The 22,608-nt window shown below is 44.1% G+C and overlaps 1 protein-coding gene across 3 annotated transcripts in view; it reads left to right on the plus strand.

Moving 5' to 3' along the window:
• The window catches only part of LOC121292169 (armadillo-like helical domain-containing protein 4), a 137,081-nt gene extending 114,766 nt beyond the window's left edge, over positions 1-22,315 (plus strand). For all 3 annotated transcript variants that reach the window (XM_041213807.1, XM_041213809.1, XM_041213808.1), the window contains exons 6-8: positions 6,250-6,281; positions 6,934-7,068; positions 20,050-22,315. In XM_041213807.1, coding sequence (XP_041069741.1) covers positions 6,250-6,281; positions 6,934-7,068; positions 20,050-20,118 — 236 coding nt within the window. In that variant the 3' untranslated portion in view covers positions 20,119-22,315. The remainder of the gene's footprint in view (positions 1-6,249; positions 6,282-6,933; positions 7,069-20,049) is intronic.
• Positions 22,316-22,608: the final 293 nt, after the last annotated feature.

Raw genomic sequence — 22,608 nt, forward strand, 5'->3', positions numbered from 1 at the left:
ACCCACCCATCCCCAAGTCATCCACTCTTGGAGGTTAAAATCTCCTCAAACGTGTGCTTTGTATTTTTGATGGAGATAATGTGTGCTTCTGTGAGCAGACACATTATTTGAGGCTTTCAGCACTTCAGCTAGGACAAGACAAAGTGGGTATGACATGACCAGTGTTGAAATAAAATCAGTATCCGAACAAGCTAGCCTGAGATAGTCCCAAGTGAGTTATGGCTGCTTTCCTGAGCTGGGATGTTTATTATATTTTACAGCTGGCCACAATGTGTTTTGTTTCTGTCACAAAGCAATCACTGTGAAAGAAATGTATTTCTTTTTATTGTGCCACAGATGACATCACAATTGTCCAGATGAAAACTGTGGACTGAAGATGATCATTTTGCTGAGAATAAGATTATAATAAAGGTTATTTTATTTTAATGTATCAAGTGAGAGGAAGAAACAGAATTGTCCATTCTTGCTGGTTGACCTGAGCTCTACAATATTAAGCAGATACTTAATATCTAGGTCTGTGAGAATATCCGAGGGGTAGGTAAAAACAGCCAAGCAGTATATTCTGGAATTGAATATAATACTTAATCAGTCAGAAGCATTTAATAATGGATAAGAACTTTGGAAATGGAGCCAAAATAAAATCAATTCCACTTAATATGGACCTGAAAACCATGATTCAGCAGACTCATTTTTGTAAATAGGATTATAAGGGAAAGGGAAGGAGAATGATTGCAGAAAGCCTTTAAAGTATTGTGAGCATTACATCAAATAAATGTCAAGTAAATTAGACTCTATGGGTGGTATTTAATGGAGGTGCCGGGGGTCTCGCCTGCTACCTGGAGAGCTGGTGAGAGCACCACATTTCCTACTTTTATAAACAGCTGTTGCATTGTGCCAATCAGGCACATAATTGGGCAGCGGTGGGCCTACCCCATGATCAAGGACCGGGGATGCTGAAACCTCACCCCTCAAGAGCTAGCAGCAAATCAATGCTACTGGGGAGAGAGTGGCTGCTTCCGGCAATGCATCCACCCGAGGCCCAGGGCTGTCGATGGACTATGCAGGCCACAGATGAGTGATGGCAGGGTGGGGGCCATACAGAGGGGTTGGCAGCAAGAGCAGCAGTATGGCTCTTAGTGGGCCCCTCCCCTTCCCCGATGCTGGGTTCCTCAATCAGGCACTAAGTGCCTTTGAAAGAGGGACCCATCTCAGAAGTCTGCAAATAGCCACCACATGGTGAGGCCCCTGCCTGTGAATAGTAGCAATGGAGGAATGAGGCCCTTAAGTGGGCCTCAATTGGTTGCAGGTGGGAAGGCTGTCCATGAGCTTTCCCACCCCAGACTTAATCAGGGCAGAGGCAGGAAAGCGGTGGGACCCCCACCTGCCAACCTCCAGCCTGATTAAATGCCCCCCTGCCACTGAACTCACCACAGTGGAGGGCATTAAATTCCACCCTATCTATTGGCATTTATAGATGGGGGAAACATTCTATAAGAAGCATTTTTCATATAATATCTTAGGAATAAGAAAGCCAGGATTCATGGGTAATGTGGGAGGTCAGTGCATACCAGAGGGTTGCAGTCAACTGGTTCACATCCGATTTTCTTTTATTTTAGTGACTGAAAGGTTTGTGTTGCATGAAATTAAAAGCCTTTGGGTGTAGTTGCTGTCCTTCAAATCACTTAACTGTATTGTCTTAGTCAGTGCCTCGCACTATGTCCGGAATGTGTTTCATTTAATCAGAATTTAACCTCAGGCATCATTACCAGAACCCACAAAGTTATCTATACTGTAATTGCCTGTGTATGGGCTAAATCAACAAATGAATTAAGTACAAGGAAACACACCAGTAAATGGATTCTATCTGAATTCTTGCAGGGCAGTTATTCTTTCACAGCACACTGCAGTGTTAAGTGCACCTCCCTGGCGAGGGATACTATGAGTAGACAAATATGACTGCATTATGTAGCTTTGGGCTTGTTGCAATGCTTGATGCTTGCAGATGCTATTAGAGACTGGATTGTATGGGGGAAAATAATGGGGATGTACAGTAGAGGTCACTTTTTGTATTTGTTTCATCTTGCTGCACTGACTCATTTTTTCAAAGTGCCAGTTATTTTTATTTTATATCTTTACACCATTTGATTTGATAATGTCACTTTCTTTAGTCACATTCCTCTGCCTGTTGTCTCTTTTACTCAGGCAATAGCTTTGCAAGTGTGAACATTATTGTCCTTTTGTTGTTCCTGTCACTCAGACGTTGTTGGTTATTGCAGCCTGAAAATGACCAATGAGATTGAGATGCTACAGCCACTGGAAAATGCAATTTGTTCCTTTGAATGATTTTATTCTAAGGTGGTTCATAATTTGTTTCTCCAGTGGCATTGGAAAGGGTGTTTTAAATTTTTAAGGCCCAAAAGGACATTGGGGCAATTGATTCAACTTACCAGACCCAATTTTTTTAAAAACTGAAATATCCACCCCTTTCAGTTGTTCCAGAGGCTGCTGACCAGGTTCTGGTGTGGCAAGTACCTGAGGCCTGCGTTACTGATTTTTTTTTCCCCCATTCTTTCCCCCAGACAGAAATGGAAATCCTGCCTGAGGCCTGTTGAAAACATCCAAATCAGCCTAGTCCCAGAAAACAGGACGAAGGTTGCAGCAATAGGAAAGAGCAAAAAGCTGGTCACAGCTAAGGGGCCAAGATCAAAATCAGTCCTCTAATTTTAAAAGGAGGCGTCTCACCTCTGAACTACTGAGTTATTCTTAAAAAATTGATGAGAAGAATGACCAACAAACATTTATAAAGCGTGTAATTGATTTTGTCTTGTTTAAAATGGTTTTCTTTAAATAGGACTTGGTACAATCAACGAGGGAACTGATTGAGAGAAAAGCAATTTTCAACAGTGCATAGAAAAGCTAATTTAACATTAGTAAATGATCATTAATAATGGCACTTCAGCAATCATTGGCCCAGATTTTCACTAAGTTAGGTCAACTCAGGAGACCTTTAAATACGGAGGGTGGGATCCGGATGCGGAAGTGCCACCTCCATTTCCATCAGATCCCGTTTTTGCCGGCAAAAGGGGAGAGGGGTGGGGCGTGAATTGCACAGTTAGGAAACCCAAACTCAGCAGGGACATTTGATTTGACTGCAGAGTACAAACGCACTCAATTTTCATTGCGGCAATGGCCTTAATCCGCAGTGTGGAAACCACAATTTTATGAACAATGTGTAAATGCTTATGAAGGGCGAATTTAAGGTATGTTTAAGTGTCATGTTCTGAAGTGATTTAAATCCCCAGCCCTTTAAAATTGAAAACAAAGGTCTAGCTTTCACTTAAGAATTAAAAAAAACACAAGCTGCTAGAGTGCATTGATAGACAATGAGGTTGAGTGTCTTGGGCTACAGGAAGATATAGACGGGATGGTCAAATGGGCAGATAAGTGGCAGATGGAATTTAATCCTGAAAAGTGTGAGGTGATACACTTTGGAAGGAGTAACTTGACAAGGAAGTATTCAATGAACGGCATGACACTAGGAAGTTCTGAGGAACAAAGGGACCTTGGCGTGTGTGTCCATAGATCCCTGAAGGCGGAGGGGCATGTTAGTGGGGTAGTGAAAAAGACATATGGGGCACTTGCCTTTATCAATCGAAGCATAGATTACAATAGTAGGGAGGTCATGTTGGAGTTGTAGAGAACCTTGGTGAGGCTACAGCTGGAGTACTGTGTGCAGTTCTGGTTGCCACATTATGGGAAAGATGTGATTGTGCTGGAGGGGGTGCAGAGGAGATTCACCAGGATGTTGCCTGGGATGAAACATTTAAGTTATGAAGAGAGGTTGGATAGATTTGGGTCGTTTTCTTTGGAGAGAAGACTGAGGGGCGACCTGACCGAAGTGTACAAGATTATGAGGGGCATTGACAAGGTGGATAGAGGGCAGCTGTTCCTCTTATTTGAAGGGTCAGTCACAAGGGGACATAAGTTCAAGGTGAAGGGCAGGAGGTTTAGGGGGATGTGAGGAAAAACATTTTTACCCAGAAGGTGGTGACGGTCTGGAATGCACTGCCTGGGAGGGTGGTGGAGGCGGGTTGCTTCACATCCTTTAAAAAGTACCTGGATATGCACTTGGCATATCATAACATTCAAGGCTATGGGCCAAGTGCTGGTAAATGGGGCTAGGTTGGTAGGTCAGGTGTTTCTCACGTGTCGGTGCAGACTCAATGGGCCGAAGGGCCTCTTCTGCACTCTGTGATTCTGTGACAGGCCATCTGGTGTAGTTTAGAGGTTAATTATTAGCCATTCTTTTATTGCAATTTCAATAGACTCAATTGTTTAGCTTTCCCAAGGTTTGTTATTATAGCTGAGCCGATTATTGTCATGATCTGCCTACTCTTCACACTGGAGGCTCCCTGCGCATGTGAACGCCCTCACTAAAATGGTTCCGGCACCTGGTGTGTGTGTATGCACTGCGAATGCCAGGCACTTGTAGTGCTGAAAAGCCAGGCGCATTGAAGCCAAATTTTGCTGCCAGTGATTCAAGTTGAACAGTATCATCCATTATATACTTTCTTGAGTTCTTATTCCTTTGCTGATGACTAAAGACACCTGCAGTGCAACAGCATTCTAATACCAGACAACAGAGAATTAACCTATAGTTTAAAGTTTATGTACTCCAACATCAAGTAGTACAGAAATGTACATCAGTTAATATGTCCTTACAGTTAATGTTTTGAAAATGAATTCAGTAATTATTTAGCAGTCAATTAAGAGCAATTTTCAATCAGTAACTGGAGATGACTGGATTTCAAAAGCTCCTACATCAGATCAAATACAATTTTTAAAATGCACAGAATTTTCTGTAAACTTGTGCCATAGAAATGGTGCACCTATGGTGTACACAATTTTTCTAGTGCAGAAGTTCTAAGTAAATTATGGTGTGAGTATCTTATACCTTTATTTATGCCACTTCAAAATTTCTGAGGATTTTTGGGCCACACTGTTACTCTTCAGCAAAGATAGCTAGAAAGCAAATATCATAGCTCCAATTTCATTACCATCAATGACAATTGCAAATTCTCTGCACAGCCAATGTTCACGCTGCTGTCACATAGACTGAAAAATAATGGCGCTGAAGACTGGCAGCAATATGATTAATGTGGTTATTCAAGATGCTTGTTTCTGATGCCTCATTATTCACACTTAGTGCACACAAGATCAATTTGAAGAGAATCCATAGACCCATTATTATAAATGCGATCACAGTTATCATTTCTCTCTGCAGGGGCATAGAGTTCAACACAGCAGGCAATAAGTTATTGATAAAGCACTGTTATTGAGATACAGCATTTGCCATTGTAATCATTTCCATTATAATAAGCAGTAGGGTAACGGAATATTTCCTGTTATTTTATTGTTGCTGAGTTCAGTACTTCAATAGTACTACTATAATAACTAAAGCATACATTGATCATTTTCAAAGGGTGTGCTCAATTCTAGTTATTCCCATATCAATATCCTGATAATGATTCATGAAAAAAATGGATTGAAATCAGACCACAATGTATATTTATAAACCTGATCTTTGCAATGCTGTTTGTATGGTTAAGTAAATAGATATGAATGATCTGATTCTTGTTGTGTAGAAGAGCATGCAATGTCTCCCTCAAGAATCTAATTGTTGCATCAATAAAGTACAACTGAGTAAGCAATGGCAGATGTCTAACGGTGAGTGTTCATACATCCAATTAACTCTCTCCACTCTACTTATTAAGTGAGGTAGTGAAATCTACCTAAAGCTGTGATGGCCCTTAGGTACACAATGAAAGACAAATCGATTTATTAGGAAACACATCAAGGCATCTTTACAAATTCTGTTACAAGTGGTCCTCAAAAGATGCTTTATCTTAAAGAATTAAACGAGCCTCAAAAAATTTTGTGATAACTTGGATGAGAGGGGAAAATATAATCTGCTACTGGTAAACGTCTTGAGAACCCTAATCTATTAACACATCAATAGATTAATGTTTATGAAACTCTACTTCAATCAGAATTAATTACAAACAATTGGCAAGATTAATCCATTAGCCATTGGTTGCACCATTTCTGATTCACCACTATGATCACTGACATATTCTAATGACTGCTTCAGTAAATTTTGGCATAAACAATTTCACCATTCTTTAATGTTTGTATCAAAAGAATATGTATTATCTGTAACACAACTGTTTTCACCTATCCCTTTTTCAGTAAGAAGCTGGCTGGAGAAAATCAAAGACAAAGTAAGTGTGTCAGGACGTTTTATTTTTTGGACCTATACAACCTAGTCACTTATTTCATGCTTTGGTTCAACACTGAGCTGTCTCTTATCTTAATGTTCTGCCAATATAAACTACTCATTTAAAATAAGTCACATCTGCCTTTTCACTTTTACTGTTTATAATACTGCTTAATTCATTTACACTTGAATGGACAAACCCTAAATTTTCTGCTGTGTTCAGTGGGTATCTATCACGTGAGTAGCACAAATTTATGCCCTTCACATGTGTTTCAATGCTGACTCTCAGTGAGATCAATCCATTAGCCATTGGTGTAGCAAAGCTTGTGGAGGAGCAGGGCAAATTGGACAGCAAATTCCTGATTTCCACATTTAATTGCACAAGTGCAGGTGTCAGAAGTTGTTCTTTGATTTACTCCTTCGTACCGGGAAGAGATTAGTCTCACTGTTATTTCTACCGCAAAATCCAGGTTAATGTGTTTTACTTTTGTGGATTTATATGTTGTAATTTACATAGAATCTGAACAGAGTTATATATATTTCATGAAAATTTGATGAGTGAAGTTCAGAAAAAGATTTCACCATCCAAAAATAAACTGCTGCTGATTTTATGACTAATTTTTATGACTCACATTTTAAACCTTTTGTTATCCCAGGCAGGTTATATGTCCGGGATGCTAGTGCCTGTTGCTGTTGGTGTGGCTGGAGCACTCTTCATTCTGGGAGCTCTCTATAGCTTCAAGGTGATGAACCGAAAGAGGAAAAATGTTTTCAAAAGACGTGAAACAAAGGTAATTGCCAAGGAAGAAGTCTGACAAACCCTACAATGCATACCCATCTGTCTCTTGTAACATCTCTAACATCTTATATCTTTGCTGTATTTTCTTGGATTATCCGTTTGACCCCTAGCATTGGATATCACTTTAATCGGGCATTCCCATTTTTAAAGCTTCATTAGATTGAGTCAGGTCAAAATATTCAACATTTCATCTTAAATGGAAAATAAAACTGATTTCGTCTACAAGCAACTTCATCAAAACGAAAAGAAAAACTTGCATTTATATAGCAGCTTTCACAACCTCAGGATGTCCAAAGTACTTTTAGCCAATTAAGTACTTTTGAAGTATAGCCACTATTGTAAAGTAGGAAACATGGCAGCTAATTTGCACATAGCAAACTCCCACAAACTGAAATGTGATAATGACTAGACAATTTTTTTAGTGATGTTCAGTGGGGGATAAATCTTGATCAGAATACCAGAGATAACTCCCCTGCTGTTCTTAGCAACAGTGCCATGGGATCTTTTATGTACTCCTGAGAGAGCTGATGGAATTTTGGTTTAACTTCTCATCCACACAAGACAGCACCTCCCACAGCCTAGATTTTTGGATTCAAGTCTTTGGAGTGGGGCTTGAGCCAACAACCTTCTGATTCATAAACAAGAGTGCTATCAGTTGAACCACAGCTGACCAAGCAAATGGAACTGACAGGTCAGGCAACAGCCCTTAACAAAATTACCTCTTCACCTCTACCGTTTTGTGCCACAAGATGTTTTAAATCACTTTCTGGAATTCAAGACAGAGGGTGGAATTGTCCCAGATTTGCTCAAAGTGTGGTAGTGGGCAAGAAAAAGGACGTTGTACCCGCCAGCTGCAATGGCGGCTTTTCACGCTGTATTGTCCCATTCCTGGCATGTCCCGCCTCATTAATTATGCATTCACGGGGGACACGCTGGATCACTGGTGGGCAGGCTTGGATTTGCCTGCTACACTGTGACCTCAGCGCTTTCTCACTCCGGGCACCATATTTAAAGCGCACCAGAGCGCAGCCTACTTCGTGTCTTCAGACCAGGACTGCTCCAGGCGACAGATGGCCCCAGAAGCAAAGCACACTGCAGCCCCCAAATTTAGTGAGGCCTCTCTGGGGCACCTGCTGGACACAGTGGGAGGGCCACCATGATGTCCTCTACCCCTGCTCTGGCTGCGGAGGTCCACCAGAGTCACCAATCCGGCCTGGGATGTGGTGGCAGCAGCAGTCAGTGCCACTGGAGCATAGAGGAGGTCAGGCATTCAGTGCAGGAAGAGGATGAATGTTCTCATCCATTCTGCCACGGTAAGGCAACCGCCTCATCACTCTAAATGCACACACTCACAAACCCATCTCACATCCACAGGGATCACACACCTCAACGGACAACACCACTAACTCACACGCACCCTCACATCTCCATCAGGGTAATACCCTTTTGAGCTCACATCCTCATTCCTGTTCATGTTTCTGCTCACCACACAAATATTCCATGCAATGCTATGTGTCCTGCTCACACTCTCTCCATCTGTTTTCACGCAGGAGAAGCTGGCTCAAAGCAGCAGGGAGAGGTCCCAGACTGGGGGTGAGTGCCCCACATTACGCCCCTCACTGACCTTGAGGAGTGTGCCATCATGCTGGCTGGCTGGTGAGGACATTGACCGTGCCTGCCGTGACGGTGAGGTTGGATCCTGCACCACATCATCCCTCCCACAATGCAAAAGTGAGTGCTCTCTCTCCTGCTTTTGACTCTGCTGCCATGCAATAATGCTGCTACTGGACACCCCTGGATCATCTACTCAGGAATCTCAAAGGCTGGCCTCTCCCTCCGAGTCCCCTTTGCCTGTGACCCCCTCAACCTCGTCCTCTGTCGCCGCAGAGCTGGCCCACAGGAGGACAGCCAAAGCAAACCGGGACCTTCAAGGCCTCGGCTCTCCGGAGGGTGCATGCCGAAGTCCTCAGAGGCAACAGGGCCAACCATTGCACAACATCTGCTGCAGATATTAGGGCAGCACCTAGAAGAAGTGATAGGCCTAGAAAAGTTAAGAATTTCTGATCACAAGTGGTTGCACCGGTGAACACATATTGTCACTTTATAATCTGAAAATACATTCACTTTCACTGAATAATGTGTAATGGTGTCTTTCAGCTTCATTTACAAGGTTCGCGAGTCCTCCCCCTGCATTCCCCCTCACTAACAGTTCAGCCAAACACAGCTGGGCCACGGCTGATTCTGGGGGAGAAGTGTTTATGTGGCAGGGCCTTTTGGAGCTTTGTGCAAGCTCTCTCCCACACACATGGAACCTTCCTCCATCACACTCACCTCAATGCTCTGCGCATTTTCAATGCTGCCTTGCTGGGGTTCTCTTTCAGTTGTCCATCTGAGCTGACCTACATCTCCGCCCACCCACTGATCACACCCCCATGCAGCAACTGTGCCCGTCCAACACGAGGCTTCATTCACTTTCAATTTCAAGTTTCCCATAAGCTCCCCTGTCCTTTCCTCTCCCTCAGTCACCCATGTTCTTCCCCCATTGCTCGTGAACCCCCAGCATCACCTTCCACCTACCAACCAGAATCCTTTTCTTTTCAGGATGTCCAGATGAACATGCACGTTCCTACCTTTCTGAGAACCCCACCCCCATCAACGTTGACCTTCCCGACGACCTCCTTCCCACCCCCAGGATCCATGTCTGCCTCCGAGTGCCCACCAACCACCCTCACTGTTCCTTCTACCTCTACCGTCGCATCCTCACCCTTCTGACTCATTCTGCCCCCTCTCATTCTCACCGTTCCCTCCTCCACACCCACCCTCAGTTCACTCCCCAGGAGGCAGTCATTGACTCCACAGTCCGCTCCCTTGCACATTCACCAGGACATCTCCCTACCCCACTTTCTCCCTCCCCTACCCTTACTCCCTCCTCCACCCTTACTCCCTCCTCCACCCTTACTCCTTCCCCCTGACTCCAAACTCCTTCCTCCTCCTCCAAACTCCTTCCTCCCCCTGGACTTCTTCCTCCTCCAGGACTCTTCTCTCCCTCTGAATTCTTCCTCCCCCAAAGTCCTTCCCCTCCGAATTCCTCTCCCCCCCACAAAACTCCTTCCTCCCAAACACTTCCGTCTCCCTGGACTCCTTCCCCCCTCTGAACGTCTTCTCTTACACTTTCCTTCCTGCTTACACCTACCTCCCCACTTGCCGCATTCTCCCGTTACACTGTCATCTCCCCGTACTCCCCTCTCCTAACCTTATCCCCCAACTTTTGTTTCTCCCCCCACCACCATCTTTGTTATCACCACCTCCACCCCAACCTTGCTGTCCCAGTCAAACCTAGACCTTCCTCTCCCATCATCCCCTCCATCCCCCCCACCAGCACACCTTCCTCTCCCACTCACAGCTGGACCTTCCTCTGCCCACCTTGCTGACCATCTGTGGCAGCCCATGGCCAAGACTGTGATGTTCTGAAGTAGACCAAAGCATCAACAGTGACCTTCCCCCTTCTGTGAGCTGCTTTGCAGCAGAGCCATGTCCATGAGAATCCACCCAGCATGCGATGCACATGTTCCTCCAGGGTCCGGTAGCATCTTCCAGCACCTTCTGCTCCTTGGATGTCCACGATTTGAGTGAAGCCCTGACCATCAGTCCCCACTTCGGCACGCACACTTATCCAGATGTGTTCTGGACTGCTGTGTGTTCCCGCTGGTGTAACGGTAAAGCTGGTGTCGGGAGACTATTCCAGTTAAGCCTTACTTTACATTCCATTAACGGATGCAAAGTGGGTTCACACTAGCTTCCAGCGGGATTCGGTTCTGCCATGTCGCACACCATCGGATGACCCCACTGTGCTTTCACACTGGAGCGAAACCGATTTTTGGCCTTCTTGCCATTTTGATCCCCCCACCCCCGCCGGCCATGAGACCTGTCGCCAACAGGGCTGGAAAATTCCGGCCAGAGAGCCATTTTATTTCCCTTTTAATCCTCATGGAGATTGGATCATCCTCTGTGCTCAGGTTGAAGGCTTTTCTGGTGACCAAGATGCCTTCAACTGCTCATGTTTATTATTGAGCTTTAAGATAAACACTCTCCACATTTCTTAATGCAATGTTTCTGTAGCTATAGCTTGCATAGTTAACTATTGATTGGTAAACAAAATTAAATTACAAAAATTAATAATCTAGGTAACTGGAAATGAATTAGGTCACATTTAGACCCTGTGCTAAAATTCCAAGGATATTAAAAACAAACTGCCACAAACTTTAAAGCAGTTCAAATCCCATTAAAGTGACATGAACACATAGGCCCAGATATTTTGCGAAGTGGCAATCACCATCGGGTTACCGCTCTTTTCCTACCTTTCTGCGCCTTGACACCGCTCCACACTTGTTGCTGGGTCTTCCGAGGCCAGCTTCTTCAGAAAGGTAGAGCCTGCAGCCCACAAAGAGCTTCATCATAGTGCTGGAGTGTGGGACGGGGAGTGGGGAGGGGGGGTGGGGGGGTGGGGGGTGGGGGTGAGGTATGTTGTGGGGACACACCATGCCCCCTTAGCTGCCGTAAGCTGTTTCAATATCTAGTGTGAGTGTTAGTGAATGGATGACTGAGTGAGTGAATGAATAAGTGAATGGGCAGGGCAGTAAAGTGGGTAGGTGGATGAAGTAAGTGAGTAGGTGGGTGAGGTAAGTGGACCCCGTGGCAGGTGGTAGGTGGGTAGGCTGGCAGGCGGGTAGGGAGGTAGGTGAGTAGTGTGGCAAGTGGATGAGGTGGCTAGGTGGAGGAGTGGGTAGGTGGGTCAGAAGTAGTCAGGTGGGGTCGGGAGGAGTTTTCAAGTTGGGGGCTAATAAGGTCGGGGGACGGGCGTAATCAGATTGGGCTTGGGGGTATCGTTGGGGGAGTTGAGGCAAGGAGTTGGGGGGTGTCATTGTGAGCAATTGGGGGATTGTCAGGAGTTAGACTAGGATTGTTCTGTCTAACATTTCCTGGGTAACTATTCAGGTAAGTCCCACAGAATTGTCTGAAGTCTCTGAACCAAGCTAAGAGTCGGAGACTTTTACAGGAGTCCCAAAGTAAATCTTGAGTTGTATGTCAGGTCTCTGATCCTTTGTCCTCTGATCCTTTGTCCTCCTTCAGTACCTGAGCCCTTTAGGAGGACTACGTTACTGGTCACAGATGCTGAAGTGATGGGGGCCAACCCACCTTAAAGGTGCTGAGAGCACACAGAGAGAATGATGGAACTCTGTGATGCCTGCCCATGACATTCTGGCATTCATGACAAGCTCCATCGAGATGCAGGCATCAGTAATGTGTCCAGGGAGTGTGAGGCTGGACCATCACTTTGGTCTGAAGGCTGTATAAAGCACAGGGAAGGGGTCCTGGACTGAGACACCTGCCTTTATCTTGTGCATAAAGGTTTCATATCTGAGTGACATGAACATTGCTCATCAGAACAAGGAGCCATAGGCAGAGAGACATTCTTGGGAGTTTAGCTACAATAGTGAACATTGTGTACAAGTGATTAACACCCATACCCAGGCTGTGCAACGACATCTTCTTAACCCTCCTAACCCGGCCGCTACATCTCCACGACATCCACAGTGGAGGTGGAGGCAGCTTGCTGACTGCTTCGCCCTGTCAGTGATGATCTTGGCGAGTGTCCTCTAGAGGGCCAAGACCTGGAGGGCCCAGGCCTGCTTTCAGGGTCCTGCTGTGTGGCAGTGGCACCCTCCTTGGCTTGTGGAGCTGGAGCTGTGGGGATAACAGGAAGAGGGGCTGTGCTGTGCCCGGCGTTCCCAAAGTCACCTGGGTGGTTGGCCCAGGGGTGTGCACCTGCTGAGCCTCCTCCCTATGGGTGCCCAAGGGCCCCTGGCTGACTCCTTGAGGAGAAGGGGTAGCTGGAGTGAGATCAAGCTGCCCCGCACCCCTCTCGCATACACACTGTTGAAGGCCAACTATAGAGTCAGTGATGGAGTTCAGCCCACGCAGTCGTGCAGGACCGGTGTCCTGGACCAAGGTCTCTATGGCGGCTGCTATCCTACCAGTGTTGACCTCAGTGCGTTGGCATGGAGGTACTATCACCTCAGCCTGAAGTCAGATGGTCTCCTTCATTGTGGCTTGCAATCTGACGAGTGCAGTGGAATCTCTTCCTGATGTTCCCGAGCTTGCATTTGCAGCTCCTGCAATTGGCACAGGACCGAGTCCAGAGGCTCGTCATCTGACTCAGACTTAGCAGATTTTTGGCCTCCATCAGTCGTCTGAGTGCCGGGGACCTGGGAAATCCCTGCTGCCACCTTCTGTGGATCAGGCAGTGCGATGTGCTCACCAGATTTTGATCCTGAGGCTACTCTAAAGCTCGGTCCCACCGAGGTGTGTGTCTCTGCGCTAATGGAAGGTGTGGGTGAGCGCTTTGATGGGTCTTCAATGAAGGTGCCTTCAGATTCCTCTTCAGAGGTTTGTTCGGAACTTGATTGAAGACCCTGGCTCATGGACTCCATTGACTCTTTCCAATGCGCCCAAAAAGTGTTTGAGGGACACGCCAGTAAACCGAGGTGGGGGCGGAGGGGGGGGTGCTGCAGTCTTCTTTCCTTTCGGGGCCATGTCTTCCGTGCAGCGGTCCTGGGCTGGAAGCACTGAGAGGTCTGCGTGCAGCTGCACATTACATATGGTGCCCAGCATGATAAAGCGGTGAGGTGATGGCGGGTGGGCGAAAAAGAACCCACCTGCCATTGAAATGGTGTGTTTCCTGGGAATGCATAATTAAGGAGGCGGGATTGGGACGATATGGCACGAACAGCCGCCATTGTGACCAGCAGGTAAAACGTTCTATTTCCCGCCTGCTACCACAGTTAGTGCAAATCTGGCATTATTCTGACCTTAGTAATTATGTCAATAAAAACCCATCTGGTTTACTAATGGCCTTTATTATGGAAGGAAGTCAACTCTTATTATCCTGTCTAACCTTTGTGTGACTGCAGATCCATAGTAACATGGTAGTTTTTTAAATGCTCTCTGAAATAGCCAAACAAGCCACTCTGTTTGCCAAATCTCTATGAAAAAGTCAGATAAGAATAAAAGCAAATGGATGACCTCGGCACTAGACAGTACAAAGGCATACCCATCCAGTCACTCTGCAAAGTCTTCCTCTCTGATGTCTGGGGACCTGCACCAAAATTGCAAGAGCTCTTTCACAAACTAGTCAAGTAACAGCCTGACATAGCCATAATCGCAGGATTATACTTTACAGGCAATATCCCAGATTCCTCCTTCAGTATCCCTGGATTTGTCATCCCATTGGCAGCACAGACCCATCAGAGGTGGTGGCACAGTGGTATAAAGTCAAGATGGAATGGCCTTGGGAATTCTCAACATTGACTTCAGAACCTATGAAATCTCATGGCATCAGGGCAAGAAAACTTTCTGCTGATTACCACCTATCTCCCTCCCTAAACTGATGAATCAGTACTCCTCTATATTGAACACCACTTGGAAGGAGCACTGAAGGTAACAAGGGCACAGAGTGTACTCTGGGTGGGGCACTTCAATGTTCTTCAACAAAACTGGGCTTGGTAGCACCACTACTTATCAATCTGGCTGACCCCTGAAGGACTTGCAATAATGAGAGGACCAGCAAGAGGGAAAACCTACTTGAGCTCGTTGTCACCGTTCTACTTGATACACATGCATCTATCCATGACAGTATTTATAGGGATTACCACTGCACAATCCCTGTGAAGACAAGATCTCATCTTCATACTGAGGACATCCTCCATTGCATTGTATGGCAGTACTACTGTGCTAAATGGGATAGATTCAGAACTGATCTGGCAGCTCAAAACTGGGCAAGCATTGGGTGCTTTCAGCAGTAGCGTAATAGCACAGCATATCCCTCACTCTACTATTACCATTTAGCCAGGGAAACCACCTCTGGTTCAATGAAGATTGTAGGAAAGTATGTCACGAGCAACATCAGGTGTACCTAAAAATAAGGTCCCAACCTGATGAATCTACAATACAGGGCTACATGCATGTTAAACAGTGGAATTAGCATGTTATAGACATAACCAACAGATTGGGTCGAATTCCTGCAGTCTTGCCATATCCAGTCATGAATGGTGGTGAAGGCTCCACACTCCCATTTTCCATGATGGTGGAGCCCAGCTTGTGAGTTCAAAAGACAAGGCTGAAGCATTTGCAGTCAATTTTAGCCAGAAGTGTCAAGTGAATAACCCATCTTGGCCTCATTCTGAGATTCCAAGCATCAGAGATGTTTGTTTTCAGCCAATTCAATTCACTCCACATGATATCAAGGAACGGCTGCGCAACCTGCATACAACAAAGGCAATTGGCCCTGAGAACAGAATCACAGTGCAGAAGAGGCCCTTCAGCCCATTGACACATGAGAAACACCTGACCTACCTATCTAATCCCATTTACCAGCACTTGGCCCATAGCCTTGAATGTTATGACATGCCAAGTGCTCATCCAGGTACTTTTTAAAGGATGTGAGGCAACCCGCCTCCACCACCCTCCCAGGCAGCGCATTCCAGACCGTCACCACCTTCTGGGTAAAAAAGTTTTTCCTCACATCCCCCTAAACCTCCGGCCCCTCACCTTGAACGTATGCCCCCTTGTGACTGTCCCTTCAACTAAGGGGAACAGCTGCTCCCTATCCACCCTGTCCATGCCCCTCATAATCTTGTACACCTCGATCAGGCCCTCAGTCTTCTCTGCTCCAACAAAAACAACCCAAGTTTGTCCAACCTCTCTTCATAACTTAAATGTTTCATCCCAGGCAACATCCTGGTGAATCTCCTCTGCACCCCCTCCAGCACAATCACATCCTTCCTATAATGTGACGACCAGAACTGCACACAGTACTCCAGCTGTGGCCTCACCAAGGTTCTATACAACTCCAACATGACCTCCCTACTTTTGTAATCTATGCCTCAATTGATAAAGGCAAGTGCCCCATATGTCTTTTTCACCACCCCACTAACATGCCCCTCTGCCTTCAGAGATCTATGGACACACACACCAAGGTCCCTTTGATCCTCAGAACTTCCTAGTGCCATGCCATTCATTGAATACTTCCTTGTCAAATTACTCCTTCCAAAGTGTATCACCTCACACTTTTCAGGGTTAAATTCCATCTGCCACTTATCTGCCCATTTGACCATCCCGTCTATATCTTCCTGTAGCCCAAGACACTCAACCTCACTGTTAACTACCCGGCCAATCTTTGTGTCATCCGCAAATTTACTAATCCTGCCCCCCATATAGTCATCTATGTTGTTTATATAAATGACAAATAATTGGGGACCGAGCACAGATCCCTGTGGTACACCACTGGACACTGGCTTCCAGTCACTAAAGCATCCTTCTGTCATCACCCTCTGCCACCTACAACTAAACCAATTTTGAATCCAACTTATCAAATTATCCTGTATCCCATGTGTCTTTGCCTTCTTTATAAGTCCCCCATGTGGGACCTTGTCAAAGCCTTTGCTGAAATCCATATAATCCATCCTAGCTATAGTACTGAACACTTGTGCTCCAGAACTAACCACACCCTAGCCAAGCTGTTCCAGTACAGCTACAACACTGGCATCTACCTGACAATGCGGAAAATTACCCAAGTCAGTCCTGTCCACAAAACGCTAGTTGTGTCAATTCCTACCCCATCCGTCTACTCTCAATCATCAGAAAAGTGATGGAAAGTGTCATTGATAGTGCTGTCAAACGGCACTTAGACAATAAAACTTTCTCATTGATGTTCGCTTTGGGTTCCACCAGGACCACTTATAAAGAAGGCAAAGACACATGGGATACAGGATAATTTGATAAGGTGGATTCAACCTCATTACAACCTTAGGCCAGACATGGACTGAGGAGCTGACCGAATTCCAGAGGTCAGGTGAGAAATCAAGGCAGTATTTGACTGAGTGTAGCATCAAGGAGCCCTAGTAAAACTGGAGTCAATGGGAATCAAGGGGAAAACTCTCCACGGCTGGAGTCATACCGAGCACAGAGGAAGATTGCTGTGGTTGTTGGAGGCGAAACTTCTCAGTCCCAGGGCATTGCTGCAGGAGTCCCTCAGAGTAGTGTCCCAGATCCAACCATCTTTAGTGGCTTCATCAATGACCTTCCCTCCATCATAAGGTCGGAATTGGGGATATTTGCTGATAATTACACAGCATTTAGTTCCAACCTGGCTAGCTCCATTGTGGAGATAGGCCTGTCTCACTCCTCTGCAATTTTCATGGAGTCAGGCCGGGTTTTTAAAGAGTTATGGTTCATGGCCCCTTAGAAGAGTCGTGAAGTCTAGTGTGCATGAGGATCCTTTTAAAAGGTAAGTTCAAAAGGTCCCCCTCATGCCCCCTATGCCAAGTTATACCCCTTCATCCACCCCCTCAGGACCCTCATGCCTCCATGCCAAACTCTGCCCTTCCACCCTATGTTCCCTCTAGCCCCCTATGCCAAGTTCTTGAGACACCCCCATGCCCCTTGTTCCAAGCTCTGAGACTTTCATGCCCATTGAACCACTGTAAACTTTCTCGAACCTATGAATACCACAGTATAAAGTGCGGACGTGTAAAAAAAACTGAAAAAATGTAATCCTTTGATCACTTTGCCCTATGCTTGAAAAAAGTCCCGACAAGCTAATAAAAGTGTCACTTATCCAGCCCTTTTGGCCTTTCAAAAACCACAAACCACAAACACTTGGAAGCACTTGAGTTGTGTAAACAAACATTGTGAAATTGACCCCAGAGATCAGAGAGCTTGAGCTGTCAACTAAACAATATTTCTTCTGGGGCGCTGGTGTCCTGTTATTCTAATGGACAGCCAAGCATACATAATAAGGCAGAATTCAAGAAATAAGACTTACATTTATAGACCAGCGGATGTCTGAAAGTGTTTGCAATTAATGAAGTAATTCGAAGTGTAATCACTGTTATAACATAGAAAAGCTCAGCACCATTCAGGACAAAGCAGCTTGCTTGTTTGTCACCACATCCATGACTTTAAATATAAACTCCCACCACCAACACAACGTGACTGCAGTTCGTACCATCTTCAAAATGAACTGCATCAACTCGTAAAGAATCCTTTGGCAGCACCTTCCAAACACGCAACCTCTACAACCTAGGAGGACAGGGGCAGTGGTGCATGGGAAAACCATCACCTGCTCATTCCCCTCCAAGCCGCACACCATTCTGACTTGAACTATATCACCACTTCTTCATCGTCATTAGGTCAAAACTCTGGAACTCCCTCCCTATGTGGACTGCAGCGGTTCAAGAAGGTGACTCACAACAACAAAGGCAATTAGGGATGGGCAGCAAATACTCACATCCCTTGAACAAATAAAAAAAGTGCTGTGGGATTTCCTGAGGTTGTGAAATGTGTTACATAAATGCATGTTCTTTATCATCCTCCTTTGAGTTACTATCAATTTGATGTTGGGGTTTCTTCATTAATTTTGGTGTGAAGTTCAAGTAATTTGTTTTATTTATTCTTTACATATTATTTTACATTTTCTGACATTTAACTAGTGGCTCTTAGAGTGGTATAATATGCTGGTGTCTGTGGCAGTGTTGAGTAATCTCTTTTAATAAATTAACTTTTAAGAATTTAAACAGAATTTTAATTTCAGTGACCCCAAATTCATTTAAATGGAATCTATACACATTGAAGATTTTTAGTGGTAATAAAATGAAGAAAACATACTCCTGTAGACTTAATGTACAATCAAAATCTTTCTAATGGCCATTATGGGGCATATTTTCTCAGTTTGTGCTGCTATTGGAGAACCAAACCCACTAGTGCTGTATATTGGGAAATTGTGGGTGTTTTGCCTACAATTTTCCATCCATTGGAATTGTTTCTTTTAAATTGCCAACATAGTTAAGTCAGAGAACAGTTGCCTTGTGACTTCAACCCTCAGTCTAGGGCTTAAGCACTTAATGTAGGCTAAAACATTAGTGCAGAATGAGAGAGTGCTACATTGGGCAGAAGTTTACAGTCCCTCCCACCAGCGGGATCTTCCGGTCTCACCAAAGTCAACGGACTTTGAACTGCTTGCTGCATTTTTTGACCCTGACCTCAACCCAATAGGGCTGTCAAATTCCACTCATTGGCCAGAATCTTTAGCTTGGTGGGTGGGTGTGTGCCCGACCATGAAATGACGCCCGATGATGCTGGCCTAGCGTGCCAATGTCATTGCGCAGTCATGCGATAGTTCAGTCAGCAGGCACGTGCCGGAGTTGGCAGCATGCCCGCTGACAATTAAAGGCCAATTAAGGCCATGAATTTATCGATTGTCGTTAATTTTTCACTGCCCAGTCAACCTAATGGTTACAGGCAAAAAGACCAAATGCACTTTGCACTTTTTTGGAAACCTCATCCACAGGCAGATGAGGTTTCCAAAAACAAATACATCAAAATAAAAACTTTATTTTTTAACTAAAAACATGTCCCTGCTTATGTGACAGTGTCACATGAGGGGACATATTTCATTACATTTTTTTGTGCTTTATTAATTTTTCCAATATCATCTTCATCCCCCTGAGGCAGCTCCCGACTGCCCCCCCACCCCCCCGATCCCGCATGCCAAGGGCAAAATTCTGCCCATTGTCTTTTGGATCAGTCTGTTTAGGTCCCATGTCAATAATTAAAGAAGAACTGAGGAGTTCTTCTGGTATCCTGACAACATTTAACTCTCAGGCAAAACCGAAACAGAATAACTGATCACTTATTTTAGTGCCATTTATGGGACCTCGCTGGGAGCAAATTGGCTGCCAAATTGCCTCCTTAGCAATAGTATGTACACCTAAAAATTAGTTAATTGTTTATGAAATGATTGTGTTAACCTTAGGACATGAAAGTGCTGTATTAATGCAAGTTCTTACAAAATGCATATTTATTATACATATATAATAGTTCAAAGTACTACTAATATCTTTGTTTGAAATTGCAGCCTAAAGATTTCACGAGCATGCAAGATCGGGTGATGCTATTAGCTGACAGTTCAGAAGATGAGTTTTAAGTATGAATAATGCTTCTTTGATGCAATATGAATATCTGAAGCTGCACTGGAGTCAGGGGATTTAGGATGCCACTGCTTTTTGCTACTTGCTGTTTCCGTTTCAAGTGCTTTTTATTTTAGTATTGAGAAGTTATTAAGATTGCAAATGTTACTTGTGATATGATGTAAGGTCTTGTTTGATAGAAATTTACTTCACAGGAGCAGCCTCACTTTGATTTCCCTATAAATTCATTCTGAAGATTTGGAATGTGACCAGATGTTATGTGATAATGTTGCTATAGCCAATAATTGCTTGGTTGCTGTAATTTCAAAACTGCAATTTTTGCTTTTTGTTACCAAAATTCTGTCAATGCTTTGGAGACCATGTTGCCAAGGGATATGGTTTCCTTAAACAGTCTTTATCAAGTCAGTAATGAATTTTGTAACAATGTTAAGCAATGCCTATCCAACTCTTTATTTTTTCTACATTGGTATAAAGTTCACACAAGAGGCCACAGATGACTCCATGAGCATGTTGCCAATATTTCTCAGAGGCAACATCAGATTGTTAATTTCTTTTCAGAGTGGAAACCCCTCAACAGTAGAAGAGATAAGAATGAATGGGATTCATTGCCTAACTAACAGGCAGGTTTGATCATTGGATAGTCTTTAATATAGATTGCAGGATAAATGTTCAGTGTGCGGTGCCTCTGTCCCACTGTTAAGCTTGATAAATGCTTCCTAACAATGAAATGTGCTGTGACTTAGAAGCTCAGGTCATTAAAAAGTGCGGAGGAAATGAGCTTCTGGGATAATCTTTCCATCACTTCTGTGCACATTCTCACATGGACACATCTGCATCCAATGTTGGCAATACTCAAAATGCCCATGGCTCCTTAGCATCTGCAAACTTGCATCTCATCAACAGAAAGGTGCCTTGTTGGTGTTTGTTAAAAATAGTTATAGAACCGTGGACAACAATGAATATGGTGTAATGACAATATGAAGTAGAACCCATTTGTCACTACTTGTCAATAGCCAAAACTTTCAGCAAATGCCATGATTTTTTAAAAATAATTTTATATCAATGATTTCTTCTAACATATTTTCTTCTTTAAACAGCATTTAATCCCACATGTAATGCCAAATTTGATATAAATTAGGTAGGAAAAGGTAACAAAGTGAAATAAAAAGTATGGATGATTGTAATTCTTGCAAAGAAGTCGATACAGTTAAAATCACATTGGATTTGATGGTGTTTGGACCTTTAATGAATTAATTAGATAAATACATGCATTGCAAACAGAATAAAAATATTTTGTCTAATTACATTCTCATTGTCTTATCATAGTAGTCCAGATGCAAGTGCCATCAAAATGTTCTTCAAACATATGTGGTACTAACTTCATGCTGACTGGCAACTGGCTGCAAAAATAGCTACAAAGCTAGCAGTGGGGAAGTTAAAATTATATCCTGTGGAAGGGTGCGTTACTCTGGTCTGTGGCTAGGTGTTGATCCTTGGCTGTCATGTAGCGGGTAGGCATCCTATTTCACTGTCGGTTTAGTACATTTGAAACTGAAATAATCATCAATAATATTTCTAAAGTCATTGCACTCCTACAAAGTAATTAATCTTTTGAAATGTTTGAGATATTTCAGTATGATAAGGTGCCATATAAATGCAAGTATGTATTGTGCATATGTATCCAGCTGCCTAGGTAACAGTTTGCTCATCCATCCTTGGACTGGTTATAGGGAAACATATTGGAAATAGGAGCTTAGCTTTTCCATTCCCAGTGAAATTAAAGTAAGAATGGCTAGGAATGAAGGCAAAGCTGGGAGATGTTGAGTGTATTGCTTGAATGCAATTTCCTGGGTCAGCTCATTACCATAATTCTCAGTTCCAAGTGCAGCTTTGGTCTAATTGGGAATGTGGGGGAATGCAATGTATAACTATGATTCAGGTCAAATTTAAAAAAAAGATATGGACATTTAAAAGTAAGTGGGAGCTTAGGGAGACTGAGAATTCTTTATGTGGAAAGCTTCTGAAGCTTTTGAACTCATTGTAGCCTACGCCAAGGCTGAAGGGAAGGGGGGAAAGAAGTGACATGCAAAAAAAAAAAAATGTGTACATGACTTGCTTTCATGTCAAAATGACTTGTTTGCAATTTTATTTAAATTTTATAATCATCCTCCTGCCTGTTTTAGGCATGAAGTGTCCAAGTTCATAAAATTTAGTATTGCCAATGTTTATGATTTGAAATTTGTTTTCTTATTTATTCTTTTATGGGATGTGGGTGTTGTTGGCAAGCCCAGCATTGGTTTCCCATCCCTAATAGCCCTTGAGAAGGTGGTGCTGAGCCGCCTCCTTGAACTACTGCACTCCATGTAGTGCAGGTACACCCACAGTGCTGTTAGGAAGGGAGTTCCAGGATTTTGACCCAGTGACAGTGAAGGAACGGCAATATAATTTAAAGACAGAATGCTGTGTGGCTTGGAGAATAACTTGTG

This window comes from Carcharodon carcharias, chromosome 20, assembly GCF_017639515.1.
Source record: "Carcharodon carcharias isolate sCarCar2 chromosome 20, sCarCar2.pri, whole genome shotgun sequence".
Lineage (NCBI taxonomy): Eukaryota > Metazoa > Chordata > Chondrichthyes > Lamniformes > Lamnidae > Carcharodon > Carcharodon carcharias.